The 23,322-nt window shown below is 42.1% G+C and overlaps 2 protein-coding genes across 2 annotated transcripts in view; one reads left to right on the top strand and one right to left on the bottom strand.

The window, feature by feature from the left end:
- The window catches only part of LOC102299925 (synapsin-3), a 160,182-nt gene that overhangs the window by 79,219 nt on the left and 57,641 nt on the right, over nucleotides 1-23,322 (top strand). The window contains exons 6-7 of the mRNA XM_005939231.3: nucleotides 6,275-6,431; nucleotides 7,192-7,281. Coding sequence (XP_005939293.1) covers nucleotides 6,275-6,431; nucleotides 7,192-7,281 — 247 coding nt within the window. The remainder of the gene's footprint in view (nucleotides 1-6,274; nucleotides 6,432-7,191; nucleotides 7,282-23,322) is intronic.
- The window catches only part of LOC102299618 (metalloproteinase inhibitor 3), a 16,968-nt gene continuing 1,414 nt past the window's right edge, over nucleotides 7,769-23,322 (bottom strand). Inside the window, exons 2-5 of the mRNA XM_005939230.3 lie at nucleotides 15,858-15,940; nucleotides 13,948-14,059; nucleotides 11,624-11,745; nucleotides 7,769-9,673 (exon numbers count right to left, since the gene is read on the bottom strand). Coding sequence (XP_005939292.2) covers nucleotides 9,476-9,673; nucleotides 11,624-11,745; nucleotides 13,948-14,059; nucleotides 15,858-15,940 — 515 coding nt within the window. The 3' untranslated portion in view covers nucleotides 7,769-9,475. The remainder of the gene's footprint in view (nucleotides 9,674-11,623; nucleotides 11,746-13,947; nucleotides 14,060-15,857; nucleotides 15,941-23,322) is intronic.

Raw genomic sequence — 23,322 nt, 5'->3', positions numbered from 1 at the left:
TCTGCTGACCCCCTTAAAAACCCATTTTAATCAGGGAAGGAACTGTCTGCCCAGAGCAGCCTGAACACTTAATACCTCAAACAGGTTCATCTTGTTACCGAGCAAATAAATCCCGCTCACAGACACGCTGAGTTGAGACGTGGCTTTAGGAGGCCTGAGGGTGGTTTCTTTTGACTGCAGTGAAAGCATGCAGCGGCCGTGAGGCCCGATCCACCATCTCTGCTTTTGTAATATAGCCATGAATACAAATGGCCCCGCTAATTCACTCAAACTCCTAACAACGCTCATTTCCCCTCCTGCCAGAGGTCATTTGGCGCTGTGTTCCTCTCGCAGCTCCTTTTCCTCATTACATCTGCCTCCCGTGGGACTCTTTTTCCTAATCTTCAACAACTAAACATTCTCAAAATTGCGGCACGCTAAAGTTACTCCCACTCCTGTTTAGATTTAACACACGTGTGAAGTTTTATTTTTTTGTTGCTGGGCCCCGTTTCTTTTTTTTGGGTTGTTTTCTGTGTGACCTCAGTGTCGTGTCAAGATCAGCCTCGGATTGCGAGCTCAGCTGGAGACAATCCAGACCTCTGGCAGCCCTGACAGCAACTTCCCAGGATCTGAGATGCTGCCAGGTCACTCTGGTGCCACCAGGCCTGGAGCCACGGCCGCAACCACAAGGAGTCCTAGAGTCAGACTTGGGGACCACAACAAGATGCTCGGCTACAGGGAGAGACGGGACACAGAGAGAAATAAGAGTTCTTCAGAGCCTTTGGATATGGTAGCGTCATGTGTCCTGTCCTTAGTAAAAATCCAAAACAGCAAACTGAATCAATTGTTTTAACTTCATAAAAGTGGCTTTATTAATTATTTAATCTCATCAGTGTTCAGGTTCACGTTTTTGCTTCTGCTGTTTCAAACTGTTTTTAGTTGAACATAGATTTTCTAAAACTCAGGAACCTTTTCTGTCTGTGCTGCACTCGAGTGCAGTGGGTCCTCTGAAATGTCCTGCGGCTACAGACGCCAACGAGCGCTGCGACACCAAACGGTGGAATTCTGCACAGAACATACATTTTATTATAAAATAATTTGTTTCATTGTATTGATCACTTAGAGCTTGTTTAGATCATGCAATCTCTAACATGTTAAGCTAACTGTGTTTTTCAGCTATGAGCTAATTGGCTCGCAGAGCCGTCTCTGTGCTGGTTGAGACTGTATATAAAAGATGAACAGCAGCTGTGATACCTCTTACGCGCTGCTGTTTTGAACCTTTAGATTAGCGTTTTGGCTGTTATTTATTTTTTTATATAATGACCAAACGTGACTATATTCTGATGAGGATGCAAACGTCGGGACCTCTGAGCTAATGCTGGCTAGTTTTGTTAGAACAATGCGCCTGCAGTCCACTGATTAAATGTGACGCTGATTTTAACTAGCGAAAAACAAAATGTACTCACCAGGGAAGCAGAAAAGCCAGCTCCAGTGGTTTCCAAAGTGTGGACCGGTGCCCCCTGATGGGACGCAAAAAGTACTGCAGGTGGGCCGCAGTAATACACAAACTGAAATTCAGTTTTAAATTACTGACAATTATTTACATTCACAGATTTATATAAATGTAGTTATTTATGTAAAAAGTAAATTAAAACTGGTAATAGGAGGGGGTTAGTTTGTGATATCGCTCATTACTCCGACCTAAATTTACTGCTCTTGGGGTTGGGTCACTCATTCGCCTTAACACTTTGAATATGACTGGTAGCATTAGTGGTTTTTAGCCAGCACCCTGTGTTAGGTTCCCATTGACTTAAGGAAAAACTGCCTTAGTGTGTTCAGTCAAGTCAAGTGACAGAGAGCTATACCTCATGAAAAATGTAAAAGTTGTAAAGAAAATCATCCGTCCTGTAGTTGTCTTGAAGTAGGAAATGTATATACACATAAAACGATTGTGGCCTGATTGAGAGTTTTTGCTCTGGAGTGCGTCCTCCTAACAGGACAGCACAGACTTTCTCTAAGGTGCATTTCCCTCTGATGACAGGGAGCCAGCGCGGCACAATGCACCATTGTGTACGAGCGCTGTGCTGATCCTCGGTATGTACTGTTTGACATTTGTGGCATTCCCGCTGAGTTCTACCCCGATTATGCTTATCAATGAGAGACAGACTGATGGTGGAAGATAAGGCCCTCACCAGCTTTTGAAACAGCCGCAGGACCGTTTCGAGAACAAATTCAGACATCCCTTTGGAGCCTATTAGAAGGTCAGAGATTCTGTATGATAAATGGATCTGGAGACCAAACGGCAGCATATTGTCCTGAGTTTTGAATACTTTCCTGCTCCAAGAATGCTGATGAAAACATCCTGTTGGCGCCGTTGTGCGGTATATTTTATGATGGGCTTACGTAACTGCCAGGCTCGATGTGTATTCACAGCCACTATAAAGTGGAGTGTTTTAAACATGTTTATCTGTGCTTTGAGGATTACCTGCCTTGTGCTATGACTCTTTCTGTCCTATAGAATTTGCACCTTTTCTCACTGGAGCAGTGGAAACGCAAACACAGCACAAGCTCATAGCGTTGGCTGTGTTTTTTGGGGGTTACTCATGAAACCGAAGCAGAGCAAATATTACTTTGGAGATGTTAGTCTGTCTGTGTGACAAATTAGTAACCACCCTTCTTCTGGATCTATTTTCTGTCACCCGTTTCAAGGGGAAATATTTTACCGTTGGAGCAACCAAATGTTCCCGTGTTCCCCAGCTAGCTGTTGACCTGTGTTTAAAGGGTTGTATGATGGATCTTACTCAGATCAGAGCTGTAACCATTTAACGAAATATTAAATTCAAAACCCGTAAAGCCAAAGCAACCAGACGTGAGATGCTGAAACTCACCCACAAAGCTGGGGGAAACTGCAGAGTCAGGCAGTTTTTCTCTGTGGGTTCGTCACTGGGAGTGGCTGCATTCACGAGCAAGGAGTCATGAGATGGAGATGTTGACTTAAAATAATGTGAGTAGCAGCTCCCAAACATTTTCTATGACTTATAATCAGCACATACTTTAGCTCATATTTGCACACAGCTCCTGTTGTGCAGTGACACCTCCCTGTTCTGGGGGCTTTTGTGAAGTGACTGTAAGAGTGACCTGTTGATACTGGACAAGTCACCAGTCTATACCAGGCGAACACACAGAAAGTGAGAAGACCTCAAACTCTCACATCCACAGCTAGAGCCGGATGAGAGTCACCAGTTAACCGTATCATTCTGTGGGAGGAGCACCTGCACAGACAGGTAGCAATAACATGCACGCGCCACACAGAACCACCCACTCGGTCCTTGTCTGGCTTACTTTACAAATCCTGTCTTATCTGTGGCCTTATGGATCCACACGGATCCTTTCTGTCCTCACCTCCTAATCTATATCTGTGCTCTTTCCCCATCTGAGCCTCTTATTAGCCTTTTATTGCTCTGTAACCTATTCAAAGGCCACATTAGAATATCGCCTGTGAAGCGGTGAGTCTCGGGGCTCGAGGTATTCGCATCGTAAAACATAAACGTGCTGCTTCAGGGTTAATCCGTGGCTCGCAGGAAGCAGTGCTTTAACAGGATGAGTCCAGGTGAAGACACACAAAAGCAAAGTTAATGGGTGACAAACTTCAGTGATGCTCTGCTGCTCCTGCCGTCATTAACTCTAGCCCAGTGAAATCCCACTGTGCTGAACGACCGCTGCGTCTGCCCGTTCTGTTATAGTCAAGTAGTGTAATCAAGTAGGTTGTTTGAGGCTAATAAGGTGTTCCTTGATTAAACTGCTCGTGCACAGTTGTAACCAGGATGGAGTTTGCTTGGAACAGCACGTCCCGTGTTTAGGAAGCAGTCGAGTCTGGTCGGGTTCTGGGCTTCAATAAACAGCTCCATCCAGTATAAATAGCAGAGCCTTTGGTCTGTTGCCACTGCGGCCGAGCGCAGCAGCAGCAGGGAGGAACAGCTGTAGTCGCTCTGTCGCCGAGGACAGATCACTCCTCAGCCATCCTGCCAGTCTTCTCTGTGCAGTCTAACATGAGCAGCGCTTGAGGACCACAGAGTCTGCTGGAGGGCCTTGCTGTAATTTCAGCCCTCTACCTACTGCACGCACCTGTGTCTGTAACTGCAGGTAATCCAGTGGCTTGCTGTGTACCTTTGTGTTCTGTTTTAATACGTTTAAGTATTTGTCACAAGGGGAATGTGCCAAAAGGCGTCTCCCTTAGCAACAAAGAATTTTCCCACTCTGTAGTTTCCATCAGCTTTATATTGCCTCAATGTCTTTCATTGTTTTGGTTTTATATCCCACAACTTTGTTTGGGTTTAGTCTCACCGCTCTCATCAGCTTGGTTTCCACCTGCAGCGGGCTGATGCTTCCTGTCGGAGCATGTCAGATTTGGTACTAACCACGGAAACATGAGTGCGAGGATTTTACCAGTCTCAGTGTGTCGAATCTTTGTTTCAAAGCCACTGGAATCTCACAAGTATATACAATGTGTCATTTTACATTAGTGTCATTATGCACCAAGTTCTGGAAATGGGTCGGTGAGTATCTCATGACCAATTTATTAAATATGGACACTTTGTGTGCAAGCCAGACGTCACTGTATGATTGAGATCAATTTTAGAGCCTGATCAAATTAATGGGCGGGGCTGATAAATTGGCCGATTTTAGCTGTTTGCCTGTATGTCTGTATCGGCTTTTATAACGGCTGATAAATTAATGAATATTGGAAAAAGTAAAGAACAGGCGGGAGAAACGCCCTTATGAATGTCGTTATGAATGTCGATGTTGCACAATTTGTCCACTAGAGGGCACCCTGCAACATCCCGTATGGTTAGAACACTAAAACCTGATGTTCTGAGCAGAGTGCGGCACAGCGTAAACTATTCATCCGTAACTCGTTGTCATAATAAAACAAGATCTTCATGTCAGTGTCTATTTCATATTCTTTATTCTCCCCCCCCCCCCCCCCCTCTTTCTTAAATAGATAACTATCATATCTGATATCATATCTCACAGTACAATAATATTGAATGGGTTGCATTGTTGTATTTTGTCATGTTTCTCAGGTCTTTGTCTGAATTTCTACGAACATTATTGCTAAGGATTGTCTTATTGCATTGGAGTCACACTGGGTTAAATATGTACACTTGGGTTTTAAGGGGTATTTATTATTTTCTTCTTTTTTTTGGGTTGTATGGAAGCCCCAAACGCAATTTCATTGTTCTTGACAATGACAATAAATAAATACTATACTATAAATTCACATAACAAATGTTTATTTCCCATGTCCCAAAAAAAATATCCCCTAACATGTCAAATTTTCAGATGAGCAAATATTGGTCTTATAGTGGCCGGGCTCTAATAATTTTTACATCAATGTAACAATTGGCAGGAACATTTGTATAGAACTTTAAAGTTTCCAGGTAAATAAATAAATAAAAGTCAAACTGAATTCTCCTTGTTACTATGAAATGTGGGCTAGTTTAAAAGAGGCTTTCAGGTGGGTGATGGTGCACTTGGCTCTGATCCCAGAAAAGTGTCTAAAAAGGAAGGATTAGGCTGGGTTAATTGGATAGATGGTTCAAAAAGATTAGGTACTGCAAGGAGCATTACTTTACCCCATCAGCTCGATGCACTGAACAACAGAGGGCCTGACTGTAAACACAGCGTCCAGATATAGTGTGTTAATAATGTGCCAACAGAGCTGTCAGCCTGCAAGGAGACACTGTGCTGGAGATGCTTGCCCTCAGTGCTGTTAGGTTAGGTGTTAAACAGGAAGTTGATTGTTACATGGAGGAGTGGGTGGATGGTTATGATCTGCCAAAAGAGTCACATATACGTGCATATGTGTAGATGTATAGATAAAGAGAAGTACTGGACAAACTAAACTGGATCCTATAACGACACTAGATGAATATTTATCAAATACCATGATTACTTTTTTGTCCAACAGTTTTTGATACAGTTTACTTTTGGTGAAAAGGAAATCACTAAAGTCTGTAGATGTCTGGCACGTCTGGGTGCAAAAGCTTGCAAAGATTTCATGTTGATCAGTCAGACCAGGTATGCTGCCACACTATGTAGGCATTAAGGACACGTATAACACAACCACAGGCTAGAAGGAGCCCGGGATTGAACCACCAACCTTGCTCTACTTCTACCTATTGAGTCAAAGCTGCCTGGAAGTCTTCGCTACTCTAACCCTAAACAACTGTATGCTTAACCTTGACAACAGGCCCAGTTTGATGGTTCCTTTTCCATATCCGTCCTGCTGCAGGTCCTTCAAGCCAGACTTTGTTCTGATTCGCCAGCACGCCTACAGCATGATTCCCGGTGAGGACTTCAGGAATCTTGTCATCGGCCTCCATTTTGGCGGCGTCCCGAGCGTCAACTCCATCTTCTCCACATACAACTTCTGCAGCAAACCCTGGGTGGTAAGCGCTCCGTAACGGCTCTCTTTGCTATACTTTCACCCACACAAAGGTGTCGCAAAGTCCCTCCCTCGGCAGCTGCCTCCGACTGATTTATTTGTGCTATTAAATGGAGCTGCAACACCTGTGATTTGAGCCGGCCAGCAGAGCGGGCAGCCTCGGCCACCACGTGTTTTTAGTCACTTTGTGCTGAGAAAAGCTACAAAAGCGCAGTGAAAAGTGTGTAGATGCTTGGCTTTGAAAGAGGTCTTAAATTTAGGTTTAAAGCAGGAAATATGCAGCACAGTTTTGTTAAAGGTGCCATTCTTCACTATATATTTACAGTTCTGTTACTCATTCTACAAACCACAAGTTAAAAAATGAGGTGGTTGATCACCAGTAAGGCACCCATCATGCTGTATATGTTAACCAACTGCTGAATGCAACACGTTTAAAACAATGAACCGAAGCAGGTCTGAAGACAAATCTATTGGAAAGGAAATTCCAGCACCTCGAGAATAAATAACTCCAAGAAAGTATTACCTCGGGGTGTAAGCAAATGGATTATTGATTTTAGAAGAACAGGTGTTCAAACCCTCACACTAACAGGTGGGTCTGACTGTACCAGGCCACATTTTATAAACAAAAAAAAAAAAACCTGGAGTTTCAGACGATCCATGTCCTCTGCTCCTAAAAGTTGTTAACACGCATGAATCTTATAGAAGTTTCTGTTTGTCCTCCTTGAATAATGACGTCTTCCTGTCTTGTTTATTTCTGCTTGCAGTTTTCTCAAATGATTAAGCTGTACCGCTCCCTCGGCCCTGAGAAATTCCCCCTGAATGAACAAACTTTTTATCCCAACCACACACAGATGGTGAGTGCCTCGCGGATATTATTCTTTATTTCAACGGGGGGGTCACTCTCACGGATGTGCGCAAAAATCACCAAAGACCTCCTGTGGAGCATTTTTCAGTAAGTCTTTATTATAAAAATATAAAACACAGAAATTAAGTCAAACATTTCTACAACCCCAACAAGGAAATATCCCCAACCCACATAATTCATAAATCAGTGTTTACACACAGACTGTACACAGCTTCCTTGATTGGATTTTTTTTCCTTTTGACTGATTTCTGTGTTAAGCAGATAGTATATTTACATAAACATGAACCACAGAAATAATGACACAGAAATACCACAGCTGGAGGAAGAGCTCATTATGTATGGAGGTGAAGAACAATAAACTAAATACTGCTGAAAGATTCAGTCATTAAAAAAAAAATTCAGTAAAAAAATAAAAAATAAAATAATAATAATAATAATAATAATAATAATAATAATAATAATAATAATATAGAATTTTGTAGAAATTAAAGGGATAAAAAAAAAAAAAAAGGAAAAAAAAAGTGAAACATAACCAGAAATGGACCATAAATGAAACACAACCTAGTTAGCCTAGCTTTACATAGTCTGGAAATAGCACAGCTAGCAAAACTCACACCATCTCAACATATGAAACATACACAGTAGTGTTTGAACGAATTTTAAAACACCATAGTTTGTCCTTCCTCTCTACTATGCTATGCGAGGCAGTTTACAGTATCCTGCTTTAAGCTACCATAAACTAGGCTAAATCACTGCCAAAAATAGATGCATAATTAGCACAAACATGTCAGAGTGATATCAGTATTCTTTTAGCAAACCAACAGTTTCTGTGCTTGGCGCTCTCTTAGCATAAATTACGAATGGGCTCTTCCTCTTTGTGAGGCCAGTCTGTGTCCGTTATTGGAATGGAATGAAGGGAAGTAAAAATAAGAGAAAACCCCAGACGGGAACAGGCGAACAAGAATGAATTTAGTGACAATATATTGTTACTTTCATTTATATATAATGTTCATCTCAAATAGTTAAATAAAAAAGATTGAATATACACTTACAAAATATGTCCTTCTCTGAAACCTCTGTTATAGTTTTAATTTTATCGGATTGGTAACGAGTACCAGCTTGGGGGGGGTGTAGGGGATTATAATGAAGCCAAAAAAAACCAAACTACCATAATAGTACCATAATGTTGAATTTGCTGATGCTGGTGCTTCATTTAATACACTGCAGTGAGTTCATGATATTATTTGGCCTGTTTTTCTTTTACGCACATATACCACATAGTATAACCCAATAAACATATAAATAAATGTAATAGAGGTTTCAGATGAGTTGATTTCTGTAGCTTATTTTATATACAGCAACAAATAAAATATCACCATCTCTGCAAGAAATCGGGCGCTTCCCCGCGCTGGCACTGTGTTACTTTTGTGAAGCAGTGCGCAACAGTCGCGTTAAAAACAGGAAGCAGACTTACTACCATTATAAAGACGTGTGTGACAGTTCAAACTGAACATAACCGATACTTCACTGTGAAACATTGTCCATTTCACAAAGGGGTTTGAAGCCAAAATAGACGTGTATCTTTAACATATATAATATGTTGGCGCTGTTTCGGCCATGTTCGGTATATTGATAGCAACAAGCTAGCTTTACTCAGCAAATTTACAAAGGATCATCTTCGTAGTATACTTTGTCTGACACCTCCTGGCTTTTGCTTTAGAGACTTCTCCTCGTTCAAATGATCCTGACACTAGCTACTAGCTAAACTGCAGGTTGCTAATTGAAGCCAATGATACTGATGCTGTAAATAATACTTATGATTAAATCTTTTCAGAAGCTCTCAGTAGGTGGAGCGAGGTCTTACACTTTTTATTGGCCCTTTCTGTCTTTGTCACCGATGTCAACTTGGTGCAAAGGACGGAGTTTGTAGTACAAGGAAAAAGGAGCCACAGGACAAGCTGTACAAATAAAGGGAGGGTGGGGGGTATTATTTTCTATCAGAAGTGCTACAAACAGGCACTGTAATAGATTTGCTCTTTTTTTTTTTCCTTTATTACCCCTTTAAAAAGGGGGACATCACCCAGGCAGGTGAGCTCGAACAGTCCTGTAATACTCTAAACGTGACCAGGGATGGGACGGAGTTTGGGAGGCGGCAGCGAGCTTCAGTCAGAGGGCGTTTGTGTTCAGGGGTCAGTGGCATTGATGGTGGTTTTATCACGGGTGGTCATGCCTCGGTACCAGCTGCAGTAGCCCTCCTTCTGCTGGATGCAGGCGTAGTGCCGGGACTGGTAGCCGGGATAACCGAAGTGGGACAGCATGTCCGTCCATAAGCACTCGTTCTTGGAGGTCACGAAGCAGGGCAGGTAGTGGCAGGGCTTAATCTACAGAGAAAGGAGAAAAACCCGAGATGAAGCCTGACAAGCACTATCCCATGATTTGGCATGTTGCTAGAACATACATGATACTGAGTTATAACAGCTTTTTATTAGTGCTGTCAGCGTTAACCTCGTTAAAATAACGTTAACGCCATAACCACATTAACGCGGCAAATCTCCGTTAGCGAGTTAACGCGGATGGCCCCGTGCGTGGGGCGGCACGGCGTCAATGCGTTCGCGCGGTTAGCACGTTAATAAGTTAACGCCATCATTTTAACGCTGACAGCACTACTTTTTATATTATAACTAAATATCATACCATAGCGCTAATTATCTTAGCACTTATTAGCTTTGAAAGAAGAGGTTAAAAATGGCGGAAAATGGTTAGACTAGTTGAGCTTGGATCTGGCTTCCTAGTTAGCATAGCAAAAAGACAAATGAGCAGATTTTGGCAGTATGAAAGATGTTCCCTGAATACTTAAACAATTTACCGACTGCGTTTTCTCAAATCCTAAAGTACTTCGAGTTTACAGTATTTAGGTTTATTTATGGTTCATTATGAATTAGCTTAATGAGTGCTAAGAAAAATAGCTTGGATCTTCAAAAACACTTGACATGAAATACATGCTTGGTGAAGCAAGCAAAACATGCATCTTTGCTCTACTGCCTTTCAGCGTTTGCTTTCAGGGATTTACTGCAGAAGATTTATTGATCTGATGGGACTGGGGGAAAAAATGGCAGCTCTCTAAATAACTAAGCTCAAACCCAGTAAGTCTACACTGGCACGTGCTGCTTTGTGCGACGGAACGTTGACATCTTCCTGAAGCAGCGAGAGTTTTTTGTAGTTTGTTAAGGATTCAGTTCGATGTTAGCCTTTTGTGCGTCACCACTCCAGGTGCTCACACAAAAAGCAGCTTCACAGATGAATATACAGCCTGAGGTGACAGGAAGATTCGCATAACTAACCGGGGCGCTGCGTAACTGAGTCGTCACACATATCTGGATATGAATTCAGCAGCAAATTCAATTAGTACATTAAAGGCCACGTTTGCCATTTTTGGCTGCTTTTGTTACTCAGGCCAAGAAAGTTTATCCTCCGTGGCTCAGAGATGTCTGACATAACTTCTCAGTTCGAGTGCTTCTAACGATCTGTAGAGAGTAATAAAACTGCCACGACATGCTTCTTCGCGCTCCAGTGCCGTAAGTCCTCATTTGTGAAGGAATGCGAAGGACAGAGGAGCTGGTTTTTTAAAACAGTGCAGTGATTTCTGTGTCTGCTTTGCGCTTAAGGGTCGTCACCGTGACGCCTCAGCTGATTGATTGCCTCCTTCGATTGCCTCTGGGCTGCTGCCACGTACAATCTGAGCACAGTTTACTTGCTTTGGCCCGTATTGGGAACAAACAGGTCTCCCTGCTAATCCACTTATACTGATAGGGGCCCGGCGCGTTAGCAGATGTCCGCGGCGCCGCTGTACAGTAGGATGTTTATGAGGCGTTTCGGCAGCTGCGCAGCAGCAAGCTACATGTGTGAGTCACATGAAATGGGAGGCTTGAGCCGATTCCAGACCTGTTACTTAATTCCCTGTGACAGTAGTAAAACTTGTTTTTTTCTCCATTTCTATCCCAGCTAAACATCCGTGATGAATAATAGTGGGAATTAGACTCTTAAAAAGGAGCTCATATTTCAGTCTTGATAAAAAATAATCCATTCAATGGCTTGCAGTAGAATTAATGATTGATTTGATTCTTCACACAGAGCCACCATAACTAAGTATACACATCCTTCCTCTTGTACTGTTTAAATCCCGTTATATTAATCAACTTTATAAGTGGTCATCCAGCAGGATAACATTTAGTTGCCTTTGGAAAAATGGGCAGCAGTAAGCTCCTCTTGAGCCTCGTCTTCCCTCATCTATCATATCCTTGTTGGGACAAAGGTTGCCTGTTGACACTCACCCTGCAGTTGCAGCCCAGCTGGTAGCGATGGTTGATGCCTTTCTTCTGCGCCAGCGAGAGGCGCTCCCACCGCTCGTTCAGGTTGCACAGCCCCGTGTAAACCTTGCCGTCGTAGACTCGTCCTGTGGAAGCACAGGATATTTGGATGTCACTCTTAGATTGTGTTCTCACCTCTGTACAAAACGATGTTTAAGTACCTCTTAGTCTTTAAAACGGACTCTGGAGTCATGCAAACAGATGTGAGGATTTGGCGTTTTTCTTTGCCAGACACACACATGACAAACTGAATCTTCGACTTTGGACCAACCAACAGAACGACATTATCGACCTAATTCGCAGAAATTTTTATATTTTCCAAGGCCTTAAGGAGCCTTACAACTGTATTTACTTTGCTCTCTCTGGCGCCCAATAAAAGCATCTGTACTTGATTAATGTGTAAAGACCCACACATTAATCCCGACTCAGGTCACGATGCATGCATGCCACTTATTTCGTAATAGTTTCAGTATAACACAGGATACTGTAGTCCCATCACTCAACCAGTCCAACTTATTTGCCCATGGTAAGACAATATCATACAGTAAGCCCATATTAAACCAGCACCTCTATTTCTGGATATCAAAATGTCAGCAGACATCTATTTTTAGTGCTGGACCATTTGCACCTTACGGACTCCCGAGACAGGTGCACAATGGCACACTGCATGTGCTCGGGAACGTTTCGATGTCATCAGTGTTGTCACCTCATGGGAATGTGACAGCTCACAAATATGTGCATCTTCGACCCCCAGTGCACCTCCCAATCGGCCTGCATCGTTGCACTGGGATTACTGGAGTCGCTTGCGGGTTTATTACATGGTGCAGAGTGTGCGACATGCACCTAAAATACTAATCGGGGTCAGCGCCCTTATGCTTGATCAAAAGAGATTTTTGCAGCTCACGCTGGAGGCCTCGGTGTGTTTAAATTGTTCTTAATACAATCCTAATCATATGGAGTTCTTTCTATAGATGCCCTGGCAGGAGCGAAAGACACTGATGTCCCCTCGCACCCGGACTGGGTAAACATAGCAGTCACTGCCCAGCAACGCCAGCTCGTTGGCTTGCACTGTGCGGTGCAGTTAGAGTATTTACAGGTCGGGACTTAGCGACAGTTATATACACCAAGCACAGCAGGGTCCAAAGTAAACTGCACCTCTGTTAGAAATAGCAACTCATAAAGTGCTTCTGCTGGAAAATGCCAGTCGCTTCCTGCTGGCTGCTAATTACGAGTTGTGTGTGAGAGGAAAAAACAAAACAAAACTGCAGTTTCTAGACGGCGAAGCTAAGGGAAATGAGTTTTAAGAGGGCCATTCCTTTGCCACCTTGCACGGTGGCAAACAGTAGGTTGTAATTAGTGGGAAACTTTGTGTGACAGGATAAACCAAGAAATCCTTGGGGAGGAGAAGTGTGTGTATCTTGCAGTGATGCTGGCTGGAAGGCCTCTGAATGTTTTCAGCACCCATTTGGTGATAAAATGGATTCAGTTTGGATTTAATCATGCCACAAGCTCAAAAAAGGATATATTGAGAAAGAGTGTTGCTAACAGTTACACGTCCTCTGAGACTGTCACATACAAGCAGTCGCTAAGTTTATGTTATTACGAAACAGACAGCAAGTGGTCAGTTATAACTTTCTCTGGTGCTATCACAAATGATTACCTGAAGCCATTTATCAGAAATGCCAAAGGCAGTAAAATCAAATAAAAAACAGTTATTTTGGACAATCAAAGACCTTCACAATGAGGATATTTTGTAAAAGCAACTTTCAGCTCTTATCCCACCTCCATACCCTTTAAAAGGCCTGTTTGATGTTTGATGGCTGAGAGTTAAGTCAGAATTAGGTGCCAGTTACACTCGGGGTAAAGCTTTGGCACTTAGCTGTGAACATTCAACTCGGGGGAGGAGTCTTTGGAATGCACCAATTAATCTCCTCATGAAGACGTGACTCTGAGCCCCTCCCCCTACACACAGAGTGGAGCAGCCACTCCAGAATGCTTTTTAACCGAAAACTAATTTTAACCAAAACGTAATCATTGCTTGTTCCACTTACATTAAACTCGGCACTAAAAATGACTGAGGAGCAGACAGCCATCGAGCAAAGCTGGATAGCTTAGCTTAGAGTTTCCTTCATATAATTTGATTACGGTGACATTTTCTCCCTTAGCACAGATTTCTGTAAACGTTGCATAGCCTCACTTTGAGAGGGTTTCTCACACTTAACGTTGATTATTTCAACAGTCTGAGTAAAAATCAGTCGATCAGAGCAACGCTCAAAACCACGGCTCACCTGTGATCAGGTACTGGTATTTGTTGATGTCAAACTTCACACCGCACAAACTCTCCGAGGCGTCTGTGTAAATGTGCTGCACATGCTGGACTTTTTCAAATCCTTTGTACATCTGTAAGACATGAGAATCAAACATAGAATTACACCCCCATGCTCTTTAAAAATAGGAAAGTGTAATGTTTCTGCACCATGGCACTCCATCTCTTCCTCAACCTCCACATATAAATAATGACGAATGGAAACAGCACACTGGCTTTATCAGATGACATTTCTTAAGGAGCGCCTCAGGGGAGAAGGAGTATTTGGCTCTGCCCTCAACCTAATCATAGATAACATAGCTACGTTGTGTAATATGCTTTCACTTTGATGGCGTTTTGGCAAGGTCACTGCTAAAATCCAGTCCTTCCATTCAGCTCAGTCATGTAGAGCCCGAAGTGAATGTTTGCTCTGAGAACTTTCTGGATTTTTCTTCCCCTGGCAGTGTAATCTATTTGTCTGGGAACAACAGGAAATCCCTGTTTAGATGCGGCGTTCTGAGAAAAGCAGAACAAACTGTTACTTAAGCCAGAAACTGTGGCACTTTGGGAAAGCCAAAGGCACAAGTCTCATAGGATCTGTTGAAATTTGAAAGGAATTGTGCAAGTTATTAGAGCAAAGCACTGTTTTCAGTACAAACCAGCAGACTGAAATACAAATAAATAAACCAAGAGGCTCAAAGGCCACGTCTAATTGCTGAGGATAATCCCAGCGTGGCACCTGCTATGCTTCGCCATCAACAGGCCACTTGATGTTTTTGTTACAACCTGGGATTTTACTGATGCATCGCATGACTCTACTGAAATATTTACACTCAGAGTGAGGAGTTTGGTTGAGCTCTAATGCCCGAAAGCCTGCTAATCCTCCAGCCTGGCTTCTATCTGAGCAGCAGGCCGATGTCAGCATCTGTCAGAAATATGCAGCGTTATGTAAGAATATAGAGGAAGTAAAGAATGAGCTTTCAGGGCAAGTATCCTGAAATGCTTTTCAGCTATTACACGGCAGCTGAGGGGGCGGAGAGACAGCATTGTAAGTAAAATGTAACAAGCCACGATATGTAGTCAGTTATACTTAAAAATGAGAGCAAAGATTGGTCTTCAGTTGAAAAGATGCAGAAATTTTACAATTTATTTGCTTCAGATTAAAAAACAACAACAAAAGCCTTAAATATGTGACAACACTGGGGGGGAAAGCCAATCTTTACTAATAATAATCAGCATATTTCTTTCCTGTAGTGTGACAAAAGAAAACTAGATAGGCAAGCCTCATACATACACGTATGTGTGGATATTTTCAGGCTATACAGGTAACGTCCCATGTCAGCAGATGTCATGGTTTCATGGAGCTCAGGATTAACTTGTCATCACTAGCTAGTACATATCATTAGCTAATAATAGCAAAATTCTTTTTCTCTGTTCATGAGAGCTAAAGAAAAATGTATAGAAATCTTATATAGAGACCATTTTAGAATATTTAGATAGTTTGTGATTGGCTTAGTTTAGCAGAAGAACTGGAAACAACCAGCCATTTCTGTAAATGTCCAGTCAGTTGCTAATATGACTGAGTTAAATATGGCGCTGTAGTATAGTTAGCTATACTATAGCGGGGAAAAAACAAAACTTCGATATTGTTAAACTACTCTGTTATTTGTATAACATGTTATTTGATCCTGTTTTTGAAATGTAAACAAAAGCAAGATTAGATGTTTCGTTCCTTTTGGTCGTTTGCTACGTGTCCTGGAAATCTCTTCTTGGTCATGTTATTGCACAAACACAGGAATTAAACTGAAACTTGCCATAAAAGGATTTTGCTTTCTGTAGCTTTGTATTTAACTCAGGCAAACAGCATCGGATTAAGCAGATGTTTGTTCTCACCTTCATTTGCTTGACGGTGTAGCGCATGGTTCCAAACGGTCCATCTCTCAGGAGCTTCTTGCCCACCACTTTAGCTCGAATCACTGTGAAGAGAGGACACAGGTGCATTCCTGTTAGCGTACAACTTTCCAAGCAAATAAACACATTGCTTCTGTTAAATGCCGTTTCAGGACCAGGTGGCACCACAGTTAACCATTTATCCAATTTTCTGCATTACTTCCATTTGCTGAGAAAGCCAATAGAGAAAAATCACTAAAGGGAACAATGAGTTTGATACAGAAATGGAAGGAAAAGAGTCTGAACTAGAAAGACATGGATGTCTGCAAATAACTACTCTAGGGCGGGATTGGAAAAAAAAAAAAAAAGTCATGTTCACCGTTATTAACTTTTGACCATCTGAATACTAGATCTTCACATAATTAGGAAAAAGTGTGACTTTAAACAAAAACAGGGTCCCATCTTTGGGAGTACAGCTTGACAGCGATCTTATCAGAGTGCAGGACCCTCATGTAAATGTTGGCGAGGTGAAAATGCTTAGCAGCAAGTTTGATTTGTTTGCTTTCACTTGTGTTGGCGTAAGGGGGCTTATTATGAAAGGCCAGGAACTGGGAGTGTACAAAACGAGTGATCATTTGAGCTGCTGCTTCAGCGCCTACCTCGAGCTGCGGGCCCTGCATGAGCTTTCAGTCCCGCTCTGAAGTTCACCTGCTGCCCAAAGCCCAACAGCCACAGACACAACTAACACTGACTGTGTTTGTTATCTTCTCCCTGTGGAATTTCCTGCCCAGATTCTTTGGGGTTTCACATTCCCCAGAAAGGGGGAGAAAGAAATGAGGCATGTGGCATCTTCTGTTGGATTTCTGTTTGTCTAGCTGTCCTGCTAAAAGGCAAAAAGGAAATTGGGCATAAAACTACAAGTCAAATAGGAAGCTATTACAGCATGGCCACCCAAAAGTGGTGACCACAGATTTATTTTAGTTATACGGTCCCCTATTTGAACCGAGACTTTATTTATGCAACACACCAAATCCTATTTTGAAGCAGTAAATTGAGCAATGCAGCCATCCAGGAGCCTCAAACAGATTTTGTGTTACTTTTCATTCATTTCAGTCTTCTTTAGTAGAAAGCCTCACTTTCAGTGTCACTTTGCAGCAAAAATGCACAGCGCATGTGGTGGCATTTTGTTAACTGTCACTGTTAATGTCACCAAATAAAAGATTAAATCACATTAAATCGTAAATAAATTAAAAAAAACAAAAAAAAAAACATGGGTCACTCCTTCCAGATTAACACACTGTTCAGAGCCCCTGCCTGCCCTCTACTTTCTGAACTTTTCCAATAACTTGGTGCACAGCATTTGATCCATTAACCTGTCAGCTCGCTCTATATGAACTCAGGAGCGCTGCTATATGATCAACCTCTGCTAAATGTATCTAAATGCTGTCTGACAGACGTCTGCAGCTGCAATTACAACAGCACAGGAGCACAATTACACAGGAATGTGCAGATATAACTGGATACTTTTGCCTCATTTCAGTACACTGCCGCCATTATTTTCAAATGCCACCCGAAAACACAGTTTCCTTCTCTGCCCCGGCCTCAAAACCAACCCTCAGGACTAACAAATGTTTGTGTTTGAAGAGTCACAGGTCAGCTGATTTAGCTGAAGTACATCCAGATAGGACCCCTTCGTTTTTCTTTAGACGAAAGCCACTAATTGGCCTGTGATAATAAGTGTGACGCACCAAAGACAGGATTTCCTCGATTGACCTCCTCTGCATTCAGCAGTTATATTTGCAAATGACCGCAGAGTTGCCAGCTCACATATTTAAACCCATTTCTCACATTACCCTGGTTCATCTGGAAACTACAGGTATACTAAGTAGGTACTTTCTAAACTTCTTTTAGTGTTTTTGATTGACTCAAAGTTAGCAAACTACGCTAGCTAACCTAGCCTGGCTTCCAGGTCTAAAAAAGGAAGTCAACAGCACTTCCAGCCTTAAATGTGTATTCTTTTTAATGGCCAGCAGGAGGCGATCATCTGATTGCAAAATATAATTAATTTGTATAAAAACATTTAGTTTATCAAAGCTAATATTTTAGTAAAACACTTTTCTTATTAGTTTATGGGGATCATCACCAGGTTCAATAAAACCTGAAGTTAGATTCAAATAAAGAACATAATTTACAAAATTACAGCCATCGTTTCTACGGTTAATGAGTGGAAGCTAGGTAACCTAGCTAAGAGTGATAATGATTGGAAAAAAAAAAAAGTTTGGCTTTAACAACTTTTGAACTAAACCAAGTAAAATAACACGTGTAATAGTTTTGTTACAAAAATGTATTTTAATGTCAGTCATGTATTACCTGGCTGAAGGTTCACTCCATCTTGTGAGATAAATATATTAACTATTGATATATGATGTAATATTAACTATTACAGCATGTTAAGTTTAGGTTAGCGAAACCTAACCCGGGCTTATGCAGTGTTCTTGCTATTGGAACTGTCAGTGACGAGTGAGGAGGAGGAGTCTTTCCCTGTGGTTGTCACTGCAACTGCAAGTGTGACTAAAATATGTATGAAGAAAATTTTGATCTGGAAGCACCCTCATGAGAAGAAATTAATCTCTTTGCGCAACAAAAGCAGTGGGCTAGGCCCAGAAAGGAAAGAAAGTTGACCTCAAGTAGTTCACCAACCTATTGTTATTCAAAACAGGCTATAACCCCCCACCCTCTTCCGCCACTACCTCCCCTCAGAACACTTTCCTTGTGACGCACAGAGATTCATCTTCTGCTGAAGACCTGACACACATTTTCAACAGTGGGAGTCTTTTTGTCATAAGAGAGGTAAACAGGAAATAACCTGAAAAAAAGAAAAGAAAAAAAAATCCCCCTCCACTCTTGCCTGAAGCAGGCGATTACACAAGCATGGATGCAAATGCTAAGTCTTAAGGTGAGCGTTTAATTTAGTTAAACATTTAGCCAGCCTACGTACAATGTGGCAAACTGCAAGCATGGCAAGAATAAGGCTAGTCGTTTGAGTGTGTCTGTGGATGTGTGAGGGAGAGGAGGAAAGCAAGGCACGGGGCGCGTGACGCCGATTTTGGTATGCAGAAAGTTGTCCAAGCTTGAGGAGGCGAGTAGGAGGAAGAGGAATTCTCAGGACGACACACTACCACGCTCAAAAATAAACACTGAAACCGAATCCCCAATGCAGAGCTTTATGTCAGGTGAAAAACACTGGCGCAGAGAGCATGCAGCGCTCGCTCACATGCCAAATGGAGGGAAGCTTATGAAGCACAGGGATTTTTCTTTCCTATCACTCTGATAGCATGATGGTCGATTTCTGCCAAATCAAATATAAGAACCTAACAGTCTTTAAATTTGGCTTAAATGTGCTCAAACGTAGCAGACTTCTTAAAAAGTACCCAACTGTAATGTCAGTCATCAAGCTTCTAGCTAATATTTAAGCTAAGTGAATACCAACACACAGCTGGTAATGCCAGACAAAGCAAAGTGCAGTGCATGAAAACGAAAATCCATTTAACTGCCTGTGAATTCAACTTCTTATTCACCAAATTAGAAAGTTGATTTCCCTTCATTAGAGGCTCCTGCGGGATCGAGCGACAGGAACCTTGAACCAACTACTCGTTTAAATGTTGCCGTCACGCTAGCAGACCTCAAAAATGCTAGTTGCCAGAGTTAAAATTGGTACCCTTTTGCACACTTTGGCCAAAGTATCTAAAACACAGCATCGTGCTCTACAATGAAACCTTGTATCTAAATTAGGGAGTATGCTGAGAAAGCTCTGGGAAAGGCAGTCACAACCCAACACTGGGTGCTATCTGTGCATCTGACTACCTTTGCACCTGCTTTGCATTTTCCTCTTCTTGCTTTTTATCTTTGCCACTCACAGACTTGCTGTTACTCACTCAAATCACCAGCTGCCGTTCACCTTTTTACCTGTTAGACTGCAAGTGTTGCGTAAATCTTGGTAACACTGACAGTTAGAGGTCAGTATAGATCAAACAGTACTTGTTACTATTCTTTCAAGTTCGCTAACCTTTAATAAACATACTGAAGCTGAATAAATGACAGTTTTTTGGTTTATTCTTCATTGTGTTTTCATGTATGAGTGTTGTACCATTGTGCGTCGCCCCTGTATTGGCCTCTTGTTTTGGAACAGTTAACCTCTGGGTGGCTGTGTGGTCATTAGAAGGGAAGGGCGGGCTGGACATTCGATACGCCTGGCTCAGGGGACGAACATCCCAAGCTTGTATGGAATCCAGACTCTTTGACATCTCCTCGAATTTTAACTCACTTGAGGAAAAGTATAAAAATCTGATCCAAGCTTACATAATTCAACGGTGGGGGGAGAGAGCAGATGCTGCTAAAGGGAGTAGCTATTTACCTGAATGCTACATAACTCATTAATAGGAGGATGAGGTCACAAAGCTCAATGCCATGCATCGCTCTAAACCCACTATGCTTTGCTTGTTTCACTAAGCTCCTCTATGGATAGCAAACATCCACAGTGGGGCAGGATCCTTTCTTTCAATGGCCTGATCCCCAATCCCAAACCGAGCATAAACACATATCACGCTAATCCTCAGCTTCTAACTCGGTTTACAGCGCAAGCATGTAAAAGTTTGCTCCTGTCACCTCCAAGCATTTTGGGAATGAGCGGCATTACGAAGCAATATTGAATTTCATGGTCAAAGCTTACTCCCAGACCTCTAATCTTGCTTCGGGAGGGCTTTGGAAATACAAGTGCTGCACATTTCCTCCTTGTGAATAGGCTGCTTTAACCCAGTTGCCTAGTAGAGGCCAACAAGGTCTTTGCATAAGGCAGCAGCCAGGTCATTGCCCAGTGCTCAGGTATGTAGCAGGGGAAAAAAGAAAACAACAAAAAACAACCAGCTACAACTCTGCCAACTCTAACAGTAGGCAGTACATTTTGGGCCTTTCTATCACGTGACCACAGAATAAAGTCTAACACAGACGGGAAACTGCAGCACATGCATGCTTTTGTATGTCACAGTTTTAGATTTGTCAAGTAAAAAGGAGACATTCTGCAATAACCTAATTTTCAACCCCTTTAACCTAATTGTGATTCATCCAGTGGAGTGCCTGCGGGTGATTGTGGGTCAGGGCCAAGAAACCAAGAGGGAAAATGCTTTGAACTCCACTGATGGTCTTAAATTTGGAAGATACAGGCTTGTTGCCTTTGATGTTGACGTTGAGAATTACAGCCCTTCTCTCCTGTCAAATGAGCATTTCAACCCTATGCCGTGTTGTTTTCCACGTCTCCGAGTCCAGCGAAGAAAGCAGGTTTCAGTTTGAGTTGACAGAACGAAAAAAAAAGACATTCAGCCTAAAACAACAACAATAAAAAGATCTCTACACCAGTTATACAGCTAAATTGTCCATGATTTGGTAATTGCACATGCTGGGAGGCTACACTTGACCCAGAATATCCTGTGAGCATGTGACCTTTTAGTGTTTCTGAAGCGCTTCTCATCGAGGGACTGGAGGTGCGCAAGCAAACCGCAAGCATTCAAAGCACAACCCAAGCTAAGCTCAGGGCCTTGGAAATGGGATTTGTGGGGCTCACAACTGATCGCTGGCCCCCATTGAAGTCAGTCCCAGATTCTACACTGCAAGTCTCATGGGGTGCCAACACCACAAGCTATCCAAAAGATCTGAAGGACTGTGAAAGGCATCGCTTGAGCGTTTGTCAAACGGGGTCACTTGGCTGAAGACACACCCACAGGCTCTGTGATCAGTCCCCACCAAAGAGAAAACGGCCGTTTTGGGGCTGTAATGTCACAGTTTCTGTTATCTCCCCTTATAAACAGTGGGATCCTCTAAAGTATGACAGGCTAAACCTGCACCACCTCCTCCTTCTCTAAGATGCTGCAGAGGATTCACCAAACCATCATTGTGAGTTGCTGCCCACGTCAGAGCTAAATGAAGTGACTTCCACCTACAGAGGCATGCTGGTTCTGTCCTCGGAATCTGAGCAAAGAGAAGCCTCCTTTTCACAGGCAAGTCTGGCAAAGCCTTAGGAAAAGCAAAGTCTTGTGGAGCGATTATGACACTCTGAGACTGGAAAAAGGAAACTGCAAATGAAATGGCATTTTTAAAGTTACACCGTGTCCTCGATGTGACGTTTTTCTTGCTGCCAAGGGGTAATAAAAATATGTGAACTGAACAGGATGTCAATCGACGAGAGAAAAGCAGGTTTATGAGAGCTGCTGGATTCTGGAAATATGAGCTTTATTATTGTTTATTGATGGTGATCCATATGCTAAATCGTTAAGGTTAACAGAGCATTTCAATGGGAAAATCTACTTTCAGAGTTAGCTGACACCACTAGCTTTGTGCCGGTATGAATACCATGCTGTACATTGAAGATAACCAACGCTAAAGCTTCAAGCTTAGCAATTTAGGTGTTGCTACCTTGATGTTTTGAAACGTGATGTAATGCCTCCAGGCTCATCCTAAACCAAATCCTCCTCTGAGACTAATGGGGACCTCAGACCCCCCAGTACACCTCTACAGAGTTGGATGCTTTATAAGAGTCAGAGGAGTCACCGCCTGCTGGCTGCTGAAGAGAATGCAAGTTCAAGGCACTTAAGCCTTTAAAGTATGAACCATCAAATAATTGCCAAAAAATAAAATCTAACAAAATTACAAATACACCTGTATATGAATTTGGATATATGAGTTTTAGTTTGTGTCATATTTGTTACATACAGCTTTGTTATACTATTTATTGCTTAAATATATATTGTGAATTTAATTGTTTCAGGTTGGGGTGTGTGTTCAAAAATGAAATCACACTGATGATGTAGAAGTCTCAAAAAGTCATGTATCAAATATGGTACACTTTGCATTGCAGGTGTATTATTGAATTCTGACCAATAAGCTGTGTCCATCTTTTATCTACAGTTTATGTTCACTACCTTCAAGTTAGTTCGCTTAGCTTAACTTAGCATAAAGACAATGAAAAAAGGAGGAACCAGCCAGCCTGGTTATGTCCAAAGACTCAGCTATAATTATAAAGTTGAATAAATAATGTCTTCTTTGCTTAATTCATACAAAAGCTTTGGCTGCAGACATCTAAATGTAGTCAAAAGGGCACTTTTAGGAAGTCTGCTTCACCTTTAAGAATAATGGGTATCATTTGTGCAGTAAATTATGATTTGGTGTGTGTATTTAACATGAAGAAGTCTCCAGTTTCATTAAGATTTTAAGGCATCAGTAACTAATGTTCTCTATAATCGTTTTCAGCCTCTACTGGTTACTAGTAGCAAGTACAAGATCATTAACAATGATGTCAGAGTGTGTTCATGTGAATTAGCTGACAGTAGGTGTTAGGGCAAACACGTGGGTTTACACACATGGTAGCTGTGTGTGTGTGTGTGTGTGTGTGTGTGTGTGTGTGTGTGTGTGTGTGTGT

The sequence above is a fragment of the Haplochromis burtoni genome, unplaced genomic scaffold (assembly GCF_018398535.1).
Source record: "Haplochromis burtoni strain Fernald_Lab_line unplaced genomic scaffold, NCSU_Asbu1 Contig_267, whole genome shotgun sequence".
Classification (NCBI taxonomy): Eukaryota; Metazoa; Chordata; class Actinopteri; order Cichliformes; family Cichlidae; genus Haplochromis; species Haplochromis burtoni.
This window is presented reverse-complemented; position numbering and strand designations above follow the sequence as displayed.